A 13,048-nucleotide genomic window follows, 5' to 3' on the forward strand; every position below is an offset into this window, starting at 1 on the left:
AAGAGATGTTTTTGCATGTGATTAACGACCATGCTTTTCATTCTTATTTGGCGCACCGTTTTCAAAATTACGATTTCTATAAAGTTTACTCATTGAAGATTTTTTTTTACATCCAGTATATTTTAATTAGTGATGTGAAAATGCATGCCTGTCCAGTACGTGCACGGTAAAGAATATACACGCCCATGCGAACTATTCTGCATTTGAATATGCACTACTTTAGAATCAAAGCAATATCAATAGCTGCACTCGTTACATTCAAAGACCACCAATTATATTTGACCTGCAGAAAATTTTGAATATAACACAACAAAATAAAACATAGAATTACATCAGCTTAGATTTGAATGACATGCCTTTGCATGAAAATTCTTCGTCTTACCATGACTTCATCTCACACTTCGAAATACCTCTTGAATTTAGCAGAACAGATTAGACAATTGAATCAATAGTCATAAACCTGTAAATTCTTAAATAGCATAGCTTTTTCAATTCTAGTGTAGGCATTATTGGCGTTGATCGAAGTGCTGAAGATTTCAATATCCAGTTAATAGCACTTTGATCAACAGTGTTGATGTTATGGAATTGTCTGCATTCAACACACTTTTGAATGACACCACTTTATAATCAAAGGAATATCACTTTCAATTATAGTGATTGTAAAGTTGAACATTCAATAGATGGAGCAGTTAAATTGAGCGTGTTGAGTTTTTGCCGTGTAGATAAATCTAAAAAACAAAAAAAACTGCATAGTTTGACATAAAGTCATTGGCGTTCGCATAATTTTTAGCTGTGAATGTATCGTCAATGTGTATAAGACCGTTACAAATATTAAATAAAATTATGTCCTGGTGCTCTTCGAGTGTGGAAGTGTTGAATGAACTCTAAGCAGCGAGGCGCCAATGTTCCAATGCTATTGAGAAGAAGAAGAAGATGAATGACGGGGGTCCCGTAGCGTTGTTGGCTACAAGTTCGCCTTACAAGCAAATGGTCATAGGTTCGATTCCTAGCCCCTCCACCAAACCCTCGTCAGTCGCCGGATTCGTAGCCCATACGGTGGCATTTTGGGGAACGCGCCTTACCGTCCCGCCTGCCTGATGACGACTGGCAACTTGTTCTTCTCGGATGCATTCCTCCAACGTTACCCGGAAAAATGGCAACCGAACAATGCAACGATCTATGGATACACGACATAGACAAACGCACACACTGGACTCACGATTAGATGGACTGGCAACGACAACAATAATAAGCTCTTCCATTTTGAACTGTTTCAATACAGTATGCAATGAAGAATTCTCGTCCCATAAAATCCCGTTCCACTTCGTGTGCCTGTCCATTAGAGCTTATTGAAGTTTGTGGAAAGATTTTTCAGCATCTTCTCATACATAAAGCTCGTGAACAAAATAAAATTGACAGAATAACAAAAATGGTGTTTTAGTACAGCGGTTCTCAACCTGGGGTACATGTACATCTAGGGGTATCTTCGCTGGCCCCTGGGGGTACCTCGAACAAAAATGCGTAATGGCGGACTATTAAAATTACAATCAAAACATAGTGATAATAAAAATAAAATAAAAATTGTTGAAGAATATGTTGAAAATATGCTTCTGAACTAAAATTTAATGCTTTCGTAGCCTTTGTTTGAGAGGTATGAAAGCTTTTTTCCTAAAAGATCAGTTGTTTCGTAGCAAGAAAATTTGAATCGCCCCTTTACGCTTCTCGGAAGCCTACTTCCAAGCAGCTCGAAGGTCTCATTTCAAGAAGCTTGAAAGTCTCATTTCAAGAGGCTCGGAAGCCTCATTTTGAGAGGCTTGGAGGACTTCTTTCAAGAGGCTCGGAATCCTCTTTTCATGAGGCCCAGAAGCCTCCTTTCTAGAGGCCCGGAAGCCTCCTTTCAAATGGCCCGAAAACCTTCTATCAAGAGGTCCGGAAGCCTCATTTTAAGAGGCCCGGACGCCTCCTATTAAGAGACTTGGAAGCATCCTTCCTAAAAAACTTGGAAGCCAACTTTCAAGAGGCTCGGAAGCTTCCTTTCAAGATTCGCTGAAGACGTGTTTTAAGTGGACTGGAGCCTCCTTTCAAGAGGCTTGGGAGTCTTTTTTTAAGAGGATCGAATGCCTTCTTCCAAAAAGCTCGGAAGGCTCCTTTCAAGAGGCTCGGAAGCCTTCTTCAAAAGGCTCGGAAGCCTTTTCTCAAGAGACTCGATAGCCTCCTTTAAAAAGGCTCGGAAGCCTCTTTTTAAGAGGCTCAGAAGCCTCCATTCAAGATGCTCGGAAGCGTCCTTTCCAGAAGCTCAGAAACCTCCTTTCAAATAGTTCGGAAGCATCTTTTCAAGAGGCTCCAACCCCAAACCAACCCCAAAGCATTCAGGCCGATAAGTTTATCCTCTGTAATGCTCAAAATTATGGAAAAGGTACTATGCGAGTACATAAATCACAAATTTATGAAAGCAATGCCTTTGTCAAAAAACCAATTCGCTTATCAAAGTGGAAAATCTACGATCTCGGCACTACATACGGTAGTTCAAAAAATCGAAAAAACACTTAATGCAAAAGAAATTGCTCTTGTAGCATTTCTTGATATTGAGAGCGCATTCGATAACGCTTCTTATTCGTCTATAGGGTCAGCAATGTTGAGGAGAAAATTCGACCCATACATTGCTACCTGGGTACATGCTATGCTAGCTAATCGGAAAATCTCCTCTGAGCTTAGCGGTTCATACATCACTGTTAAAGCAACAAGGGGGTGTCCGCAAGGCGGAGTGCTTTCTCCTTTGTTGTGGTCACTGGTGGTGGATGAGCTTCTAGACAGCTTAGAGAGAAGAGGCTTCGAAGTGGTTGGATATGCTGATGACGTTGTCATTATTGTACGAGGCAAATTCGAAAGTGTTATCGTAATCACACTTTTTCCTGGTGTCAAAAGTATCAACTAGGCATAAATCCTACAAAAACTTCCATTATCCCTTTCACCAAACGGAGAAAGGTACAACTGAAACCCTTTTCTTGAATCAAACACAATTAGTTTATTCAAGTGAAGTAAAATATCTAGGTGTCATACTCGACGCAAAGCTTAATTGGAACTCTCATCTCCAATCAGTTGTGCAGAAAGGTCTCAATACACTTTGGGTTTGTTCAAAAACCCTTGGTAAAAGATGGGGCCTAAAACCAAGTATGATCATGTGGATATATAAAACCATTGTCCGTCCCAGGACAACTTACGCTTCCCTTGTCTGGTGGCCTAAAACTAATGAGGCTGCTGCAAGGGCTAAGCTCAACAAAATCCAACGCACCGCTTGCATAGCCATCACTGGTGCAGTTCGTAGTACACCCACTTTGGCCCTAGACGCAATGCTTCACCTGCCCCGGTTAGATCAATTCATAAAGCTGGAAGCGGAAAAAAGTGCTCTAAGGTTAAAGAGAACAAAAACACTGCTGTCAGGAGACCTTACGGGTCACCTCAGCATATTAAATGAATTTGCCATAAATCCCGCAATAGGAATTTGTAGTGACTGGATGGAAACGGTAGTCAATTATGACTTACCTTACGATGTGTTCATTCCTTCCCGCCAGGAGTGGGAAGGAGGTGGACCCAACGTTCCAACAGGCTCTATAAATTTCTTCACAGATGGTTCGAAAATGAATAATCTGACAGGATCCGGAATCTATGGCCCTACAACAAAAATTTCTGTCCACTTAGGACAGTGGCCCACAGTATTTCAGGCGGAAATATATGCAATATTAGAATGCGTGTTATTATGCCTGAGGAGAAAGTATAGATTTGCAAAAATATGTATTTTCTCTGACAGTCAAGCAACACTTAAGTCGCTTAATAACTACACTTGTAACTCAAAGCTAGTGTGGGAATGCATTCTGGCTTTGAAAAACTTATCCATACGCAATCGAGTCTACCTATATTGGATCCCAGGACATACGGGTCTAGAGGGAAACGAGATTGCTGATGAGCTAGCCAGGAATGGATCTAATGAAAGGTTCATTGGCCCTGAGCCCTTCTGCGGGATCTCAGACTGCTCTGTAAAAATGGAACTGAACAAATATATGGTCAGTCAAATCACATCAAACTGGAATGCACTTCCCCATACGAGCCAATCCAAAAGGCTCGTAACGATTAACCCCAAGAAAACCCAACAACTATTAGGTCTCAACAAAAGGGATCTCAACATCTACACCGGTCTAATAACTGGACACTGCCCCTGCAGATACCATCTACAAAAGATCGGAGCAATCCAAACCTCAAATTGCCGCTTCTGTGACGAGGAGAGAGAAACATCAGAACACATCCTCTGCTATTGCAGTGCACTCACCCAACGTAGGTTCAAAGTTCTCAGCAAGCCCTTTTTAGGGCCTGCTGACATATGGATCTTATCCCCCAAGGACGTGGTTAGCTTCATAAAGCTAGTCTCGCCAGAATGGGGGAGTCACATACTGTAACTCAGGATCTCTATTCATCAATAATAGATGGTCTTGAGTTCAGTCGATACCAAGGTATCTCAGTGACAAACATGTTACTGAGATAACTTGCGTATTTCACAGTAAAAGGGTATATCACAATAGTCCTAAAATCTGGACGCAGTGATCTTCACCCGACAAACGAGAAAAAAAAAAAAAAAAAAAAAAGAGGCTCGGAATCGTACTTTAAAAAGGCTCAGAAGCGTCCTTTTAAAAGGCTCGGAAGCCTCAATTGAAGATGCTCAGAAACCTCCCTTCAAGAGGCGCAGAAGCCTCATTTAAAGTTATTTAAAGGCTCTAAAATGTCCTTTGCCTCCTTCAAATATGATCGGAAGCGTCCTTTCCAGAAGCTCGGAATCCTCCTTTCAAGTGGTTCGGAAGCCTCATTTCAAGAGACTCGGAATCGTACTTTAAAAAGGCTCAGCAGCGTCCTTTCAAGAAGCTCGGAAGCGTCACTTGAATATGCTCAGAAGTTTTCCTTCAAGAGGCGCAGAAGCTTCCAATAGTGATAAAAATGGTTAAACCTAATGGAGTTGGAAACAGAGCCATAGAGTTCTATAGAGAGCCATATATCCCATTAGCTTTTACGTCCATTTTTTCATATATCTTAAGAGTTTCGCTTATTTTCAATTACAGCGAAAAATAAAGGGTACCCCAATTAATGCAAAGTTCGAAAAGGTACCTCTCATGAAAAAGGTTGAAAACCGCTGTTTTAGTACGTAGGGATATGGCTTCAGAAGTTTGTAGAAAGCCGGCGGTAAACGGTTGCAAGAAGACCAAGGATAATCCGATGGAACGGACTTCCGTATTGACGATGCAACCTAAGTTTTATTTTCGGGAAAAAACAAACTTTGATTCAAATGTGAAAAAGCGACGAAGGAGAGTGAAATTTTACATTTTAATTTTTGTGTATTTTTGAAGACTTTATCTTCTTTTTCTTGCATATCATTATACGTATCAATAATGGCATTATCTCTACTTTATGCCTTAGCTCAGGGCAAACGCGTTCATTAAAAGAAGGCATTACTTGCTTTGTTCGCCTTATAGCAGGCAAATGCATGCAGCCATTTGAAGAAGGCATTATCTCCTCTTTTCGCCGTATACCAGGCACACGCATTGATCTGGTGCATAAGATATCTTCTCTGTTCGCATTAAAAAAGATGAAAAGATAATGTTCGCCTGTTCGCCTCATACCGGGCAAACGCATTTTTTTTTCGAAGAAGAAATTTTCTACTCTGTTCGCCTTATACCGGGAAAGAGCTTCTATTTAAAGTGATTGTAAAAATAATTAAGTGCTGAATTTCATATTCACCACGTGTTTTGACGTAGGACTATTTCTTTATTTGTACCTTTATTGACTGTGTGTTATGTGTTTACGATGTGACATATTTCTAGAATGTGTAAATTTTGTTCCTCAAAACTAGAATCCAACATTTTTGTGCGGTCGAATGCGAAGACATGTTGGATGACGATGGAGTAATCGAGCAGCGCTGTTCGATCCCGAAGGCTAGCTACGTCTTGGTCCTCCGCTCTGATCCCACTTTTTAGTCTATTGTAGTCTATTGGAAACAGGAGCGGTGGCTGGTAATCCTCGCTCAGAGTTTGTTTGACGTCATACTTACGTAGCACGCTGGGAAATTTTCGGTTTCCTTTGCCTGGAAAGAAGCGTCATGGCATGGTGCCTTTAATATTTGAAGATTAAAAAAAGTGTTACCTCTGGCTCGGTAGATAAGTTAGCCTATACTGGACAGGGGTGTCAGGGCGGAGTGCTGAGCAACCACGATACCAACCACCAACTGTCGCCTACGGTTTGGTGGCCGAATTCCTCCAAGAATTCCTCTGGAAGTTCCTCCAGAAAATCCTCCGGAAGCTCCTCCAGGAATTCCTCCGGAAGTTCCTCCAGGAATTCCTCCGGAAGTTCCTCCAGGAATTCCTCCGGAAATTCCTCCAGGAATTCCTCCGGAAATTCCTCCAGGAATTCCTCCGGAAGTTCCTCCACGAATTCCTCCGGAAGTCCCTTCAGGAATTCCTCCGGAAGTTCCTCCAGGAATTCCTCCGGAAGTTCCTCCAGGAATTCCTCCGGAAGTTCCTCCAGGAATTCCTCCGGAAGTTCCTCCAGGAATTCCTCCGGAAGTTCCTCCAGGAATTCCTCCGGAAGTTCCTCCAGGAATTCCTCCGGAAGTTCCTCCAGGAATTCCTCCGGAAGTTCCTCCAGGAATTCCTCCGAAGTTCCTCCAGGAATTCCTCCGGAAGTTCCTCCAGGAATTCCTCCGGAAGTTCCTCCAGGAATTCCTCCGGAAGTTCCTCCAGGAATTCCTCCGGAAGTTCCTCCAGGAATTCCTCCGGAAGTTCCTCCAGGAATTCCTCCGGAAGTTCCTCCAGGAATTCCTCCGGAAGTTCCTCCAGGAATTCCTCCGGAAGTTCCTCCAGGAATTCCTCCGGAAGTTCCTCCAGGAATTCCTCCGGAAGTTCCTCCAGGAATTCCTCCGGAAGTTCCTCCAGGAATTCCTGCGGAAGTTCATCAAGGAATTCCCCCAGAAGTTCCTCCAGAAATTCCTCCGGAAGCTCCTCCAGGAATTCCTCCGGAAGTTCCTCCAGGAATTCCTCCGGAAGTTCCTCCAGGAATTCCTCCGAAAGTTCCTCCAGGAATTCCTCCGGAAGTTCCTCCAGGAATTCCTCCGGAAGTTCCTCCAGGAATTCCTCCGGAAGTTCCTCCAGGAATTCCTCCGGAAGTTCCTCCAGGAATTCCTCCGGAAGTTCCTCCAGGAATTCCTCCGGAAGTTCCTCCAGGAATTCCTCCGGAAGTTCCTCCAGGAATTCCTCCGGAAGTTCCTCCAGGAATTCCTCCGAAGTTCCTCCAGGAATTCCTCCGGAAGTTCCTCCAGGAATTCCTCCGGAAGTTCCTCCAGGAATTCCTCCGGAAGTTCCTCCAGGAATTCCTCCGGAAGTTCCTCCAGGAATTCCTCCGGAAGTTCCTCCAGGAATTCCTCCGGAAGTTCCTCCAGGAATTCCTCCGGAAGTTCCTCCAGGAATTCCTCCGGAAGTTCCTCCAGGAATTCCTCCGGAAGTTCCTCCAGGAATTCCTCCGGAAGTTCCTCCAGGAATTCCTCCGGAAGTTCCTCCAGGAATTCCTCCGGAAGTTCCTCCAGGAATTCTTCCGGAAGTTCCTCCAGGAATTCCTCCGGAAGTTCCTCCAGGAATTCCTCCGGGAGTTCCTCCAGGATTTCCTCCGTAAGTTCCTCCAGGAATTCCTCCGGAAGTTCCTCCAGAAATTCCTCCGGAAGTTCCTCCAGGAATTCCTCCGGAAGTTCCTCCAGGAATTCCTCCGGAAGTTCCTCCAGGAATTCCTCCGGAAGTTCCTCCAGGAATTCCTCCGGAAGTTCCTCCAGGAATTCCTCCGGAAGTTCCTCCAGGAATTCCTCCGAAGTTCCTCCAGGAATTCCTCCGGAAGTTCCTCCAGGAATTCCTCCGGAAGTTCCTCCTGGAATTCCTCCGGAAGTTCCTCCAGGAATTCCTCCGGAAGTTCCTCCAGGAATTCCTCCGGAAGTTCCTCCAGGAATTCCTCCGGAAGTTCCTCCAGGAATTCCTCCGGAAGTTCCTCCAGGAATTCCTCCGGAAGTTCCTCCAGGAATTCCTCCTGAAATTCCTCCAGGAATTCCTCCTGAAATTCCTCCTGAAATTCCTCCAGGAATTCCTCCGCAAGTTCCTCCAGGAATTCCTCCGGAAGCTCCTCCAGGAGTTCCTCCTGAAGTTCCTCCAGAAATTCCTCCATAAGTTCCTCCAGGAATTCCTCCGAAAGTTCCTCCAGGATTTTTTTCGGATATTCCTTCAGAAATTCCTCCAAAAATTCCTCCAGTAATTCCTCTGGAAGTTCCTCCAGGAACTCCCTTGGAAATTCCTTCACGAATTCCTCCGGAAGTTGCACCAGGAATTTCTCCGGAGACTCTTTCAGGAATTCCTCCGGAAGTTGCTCCAAGATTTCTTTCAGATATTCCTCCAGAAATTCTTCCGGAAATTCCTCCGGAAGTGCCTCCAGGAATTCCTCCGGAAGTTCCTCCAGGAATTCCTCCGGAAGTTCCTCCAGGAATTCCTCCGGAAGTTCCTCCAGGAATTCCTCCGGAAGTTCCTCCAGGAATTCCTCCGGAAGTTCCTCCAGGAAATCCTCCGGAAGTTTCTCCAGGAATTCCTACGGAAGTTCCTCCAAGAATTCCTCCGGAAGTCTTCCAGAAGTTACTCCTGGAATTCCTCCGTAAGTCCTTCCAAGAATTCTTTCGGATGTTAATCCAGGATTTTCTTCGGATATTCCTCCAGAAATTCCTCCGAAAGTTCCTCCAGAAAATCTCTGGAAGTTCCTCCAGGAACTCCGCCGGAAGTTCTTCCAGGGACTTTTCCGGAAGTTGCTCCAAGAATTTCTTCGGAAGTTCCTTAAGGAATTTCTCCGGAAGTTCCTCCAGGAATTTCTCCGGAAGTTACTCCAGGAATTTCTCAGGAAGTTCCTCCAGGAATTTCTCCGGTAGTTTCTCCAAGAAAACCGTCAGCGGCGGTGGCGTGGCGGCACACAGGTCTAATATTCAAGTGAAAAATCAAATTTTTGCCGAGGACCATCCATCCACTTCGGCTGATGATTGGTGTATGTTCGTCATAATGCGTCGCATTTGAATTTAAGATTCGCAGGCGCAACACGGATCGAGCGTGCACAGTTCTACGCAAGTGGACAAATTTGGTGAGATTGTTTCATAATGGTTCTACTTCTTTTTCATTTCAACAAATGAAAATGTTATAATTATATAATTTCTTAACTAAATACGCGCTGGATTAGAGAACCCGGAAGTTTGTTTACGAATCCATTATCCAATTGTTAATGGTAGCATAAGCAAGCGGGGCTTGTTGTGTGCAAAAGTGATCTCGAACTGGTCATGAAATCCCGAGCAACACACATGTTGTAAATCAGTCTATTATACTCATATAAGACTAAATTTGGTCATATATGAGTTATATCAACCAAATCAACGTGAATTGTGCTGCTAGGGATACCAGGCAGCCTGAAACGGGTCACTGGAGCTGCAATAGAGCTAGCACTTTCTAACTCTCGGATTAAATCTGACTGTTGAATCATGTAATACAGATAGCTTTCTTCCATAACATCACTGCCAGACAGTGGGGGTTAGATAGACACTCACCTCGCGTTTTCAAGGGCACCACTATCAATACTGAAGCAACGACCAGCTGTCATATTCTCATTCTACGCTTGCTGCGACGCAGCAAATTCAAAATAGAAAGATGGCCGTTATTCATTGCTTGTTTATCAAGATTGGTGCCTCTGATAACGCGAGGTATAATTTATTTGGACTCTGGGCAGTTTCACCTTAATTTAAATATTTAGTTAGAAAATAGCTGTACGGATTATGATCCTAAGATTCTAAGTCCGAAGTAATTTTATCATATTTTTCGACGTTTTCAATTCAATACAGTGGAACACATAAAAAATAAAGGCTCTTGTATCAATGACGAACGTTTTACTTGCAACTGATTCGTATTTTCTACAGACCTTTTCATATATTAAATTGCTTAGGTGTACGGATTTCGATGCCATGGTATGAAATATCCTATGCAAACATATTTTAATACAGAAAACCAGGCTTGACAAAACTCTCACACTCGCTAGAGTCAATTAAAATCATCATCAGCAAAATGCTGCCTTCGCATGCTCACAATTGAGTGGAAGCGTAAAAAAACAGAGGTACAAAAAAAACAGAGTGAGAAAAAGCAAAATAAAAACACATGTGAGTGAGGTGTCGGGCGAAAGAGCACTCATCGAGCCTCCGGAGCGAAGCTTTGTAGGTATGTGATTAAAATCTTGGAGGCTGTTTTGAGTTTGAGTGTGAATGAGTGATGTACCACAAGAAAAAGATGAACAGATAGACTCGCTCTTGTTTTTCGACGCACAAGCTCGAATTAAAGATGCACAATGTTGTGAATTTTGATGCTTATTTCTACTCCTCATAAAAACTCTTGCTCTTGCTCATTTTCTACTCGGCAAGGAGTTTTTGGCAAGCCTGCAGATCAGATCTACAGACATCACTACAATTCACCATGCGTCTCCACCACCAATGCACTGGCGCGCCATGGCGATGCACCATTATTGTCATTTGATGAGGAACCACTTGTTGCAAAAACGTTGCCTTTTAGAACTATAGCGTGCATGCGCCGAACAAGGCCCCACCACTGAATCCACCAGTCAATATCACATATATTCAAATATTAAAAAAAAATATCCAATGCTATCATAATAAATAAGCCGCATATGCGCATCAACCAAATGCCTAGACAAGCTCATGTGTTTCCGTTTCAATTTGTTATAAAGCTTTTTGATGCTAAAAATATTTTCATAAGATTTGAATGTCCACGAATACATGAATCTATATTCTGGGTAGAAAACAATAAAAATCGAAGATTTCCAACTGAATAAAACCGCTGATAAATGTAAGTTCGATATCGATCGCGATTTCAACACCGTGTGGTGTTCGAATTTCCAATCCAATTTGTTTTCTCACCACGTTCGAACAATAAAGCAACAAATTGCAACCGGTCAGAAATCTCATTTTACACTCACTTCAACGCGAATTGGATTGCAGAGAAATCGAATTTTCACATCTGCTCGCTTGTTATATGCTGGTCGGTTGGTATACCTGTAAGCGCTTAACCACCCGTAGCCATGCGGGGCGTAAATCACTACATGATGGCAAAAAATAGCTTGAGCCAAAAAAAGTACTTTTAAAACCACCCAACCCCACCGGATCCTGCTGATTATCCAGTCTGCCATAAAAAAACGCGAGCCCAAAGGGGTTTGCTTGGAAATTTAACAACAGTTAATGATTTAATTACGGTGCTGTGGCAGTCGATGACGACACGGAAAAAGTAAGTCTAGAGCAAAATGCTGGTCATAATTAAACAGAGGAAGCGGTAGCCAATGTTACACTCGGCATTTAACAAGATCGTGTTTTACGCTCGAGCAGTCGTTCCTAGCACGGAAAGAACTTACGTCTTTACTTGGGCAACAGGATGTGAAAGAATTCATGCACCCCTTGAAGGACGTTCGTGATTTGGTAGTTGTTGAAACAAAATAATAATTTCATAAGCCCTTCAATTGCTCTTTTTCAACTTATAAGTGCTTCTCGTAAAATTGCTTGTGGTTATTGTTTTCGTCTCACTGTACGAGTTATAATTGAAGGGTGTACATAAATCATAGCAATACTACGTAATTTTTCGTCGGAGGGTAAAACAAATATCTACTTTACTTAGAAACAAATAATTCTATCGCAAACAGCAATTATTTTCCACATGCTCTGTTTATGAAATACTCGTATCTAATTATGAAAATCCGTCCATCCATCTCGTTGCAGGTTTGAAGCGTGTCGCCTGGCCACCACCAGCTGAGTTTGACGGTGAATATCAGCAGCCGCAGCCAGTGCAACAGCAGCAGCAACCTTACCATTATCCACCACAGCAGCAACCCGCTCATCAACAGCCACTCCAGCAGAATTATCCTCAACAGCAACAGCAGCAACATTATCAGCAGCCTCACACGCAACCACAACAGCACCAACCGCGAGAGCGCATCATCCCAATACAGCGGGTAAGGACCCATCATTAGGGGACACATTTATCCCTCCTGTACACTCATGGAGCAGAGATCAGTAGACGCGACATTTTGAGCTTCTTCTATCACATTTGAATCACTGGAATGACATATATGTTGAACCCTAATGAGGTACTTGACAGATTGAAAGGCATGTCTTTCATTGACAGTTGCATTTAATTCAATTGATGTTCGTACTGTTTATCACGCGAGATGTGTAATTATGAAACAGGCATTTCCTTCTCGTGTCCTCAATAAAATTAAACAATTAGAGACTTAAATGAAGTGCTATGGTCATTGATAAATTAATGAATGATTCAAATACTCATTTCATTAAGCTTTCACTTGATTGTATTCCTTCGTCTGAAAAACTGTGAATAACAACTCTGCCAAGTTCAGTTGCATTTCAATTCAAAGCAATAACTAAACACACATATCATTTCGTTTTTCACATTTTATTCTTTTCATGTATCAAAATTTGAAGGAAAAAATATCTTTGAGTTCAGCACTTCGCCATTCGTTACGCCTTTCTTTTCAAGATATACAGGGGTTAGACAAAAAGGTTGAGATAGGCAAAAAATTGTCGAAGTTCAAATCAGCATAACTTTGCGTAGAATGATCCGATTTTGATCAAACTGGGATCATCGGACGCGGACACTCTTCTAGTATACTGGCCCGATGCGAATCCTTTGATTGGCCCTTGGTCACCGTTGGAGTTCCGGGTTTTCTGAGGGTATGTTAAAAATGCATTTTTTCTGCTGCTTGTCATTTTATATGACGTTTACTGCCATCATGTTTTATGTTTACCCCAGAAAATAGAACTAATATGCTGACCAATGCTGGCTGCAGATCGAAAATCCGTTAGGTATACGCAGAGATATGGCCATTTTCGTGAAAACGATGCGGGATTGGCCATACACCCTGAACAAATGTCACTTTC

The 13,048-nt window shown here is 42.8% G+C and overlaps 1 protein-coding gene across 6 annotated transcripts in view; it reads left to right on the forward strand.

Moving 5' to 3' along the window:
• LOC134217767 (uncharacterized) overlaps positions 1-13,048 on the forward strand; it is a 566,229-nt gene that overhangs the window by 362,112 nt on the left and 191,069 nt on the right. For all 6 annotated transcript variants that reach the window (XR_009981158.1, XM_062696573.1, XM_062696572.1 and 3 more), the window contains one exon: positions 11,873-12,105. Coding sequence is in view for 5 of the 6 variants with exons in the window: in XM_062696573.1 (XP_062552557.1) it covers positions 11,873-12,105 (233 nt within the window). In the remaining variant the exon portion in view is untranslated. The remainder of the gene's footprint in view (positions 1-11,872; positions 12,106-13,048) is intronic.

Source organism: Armigeres subalbatus, chromosome 2 (assembly GCF_024139115.2).
Source record: "Armigeres subalbatus isolate Guangzhou_Male chromosome 2, GZ_Asu_2, whole genome shotgun sequence".
Lineage (NCBI taxonomy): Eukaryota > Metazoa > Arthropoda > Insecta > Diptera > Culicidae > Armigeres > Armigeres subalbatus.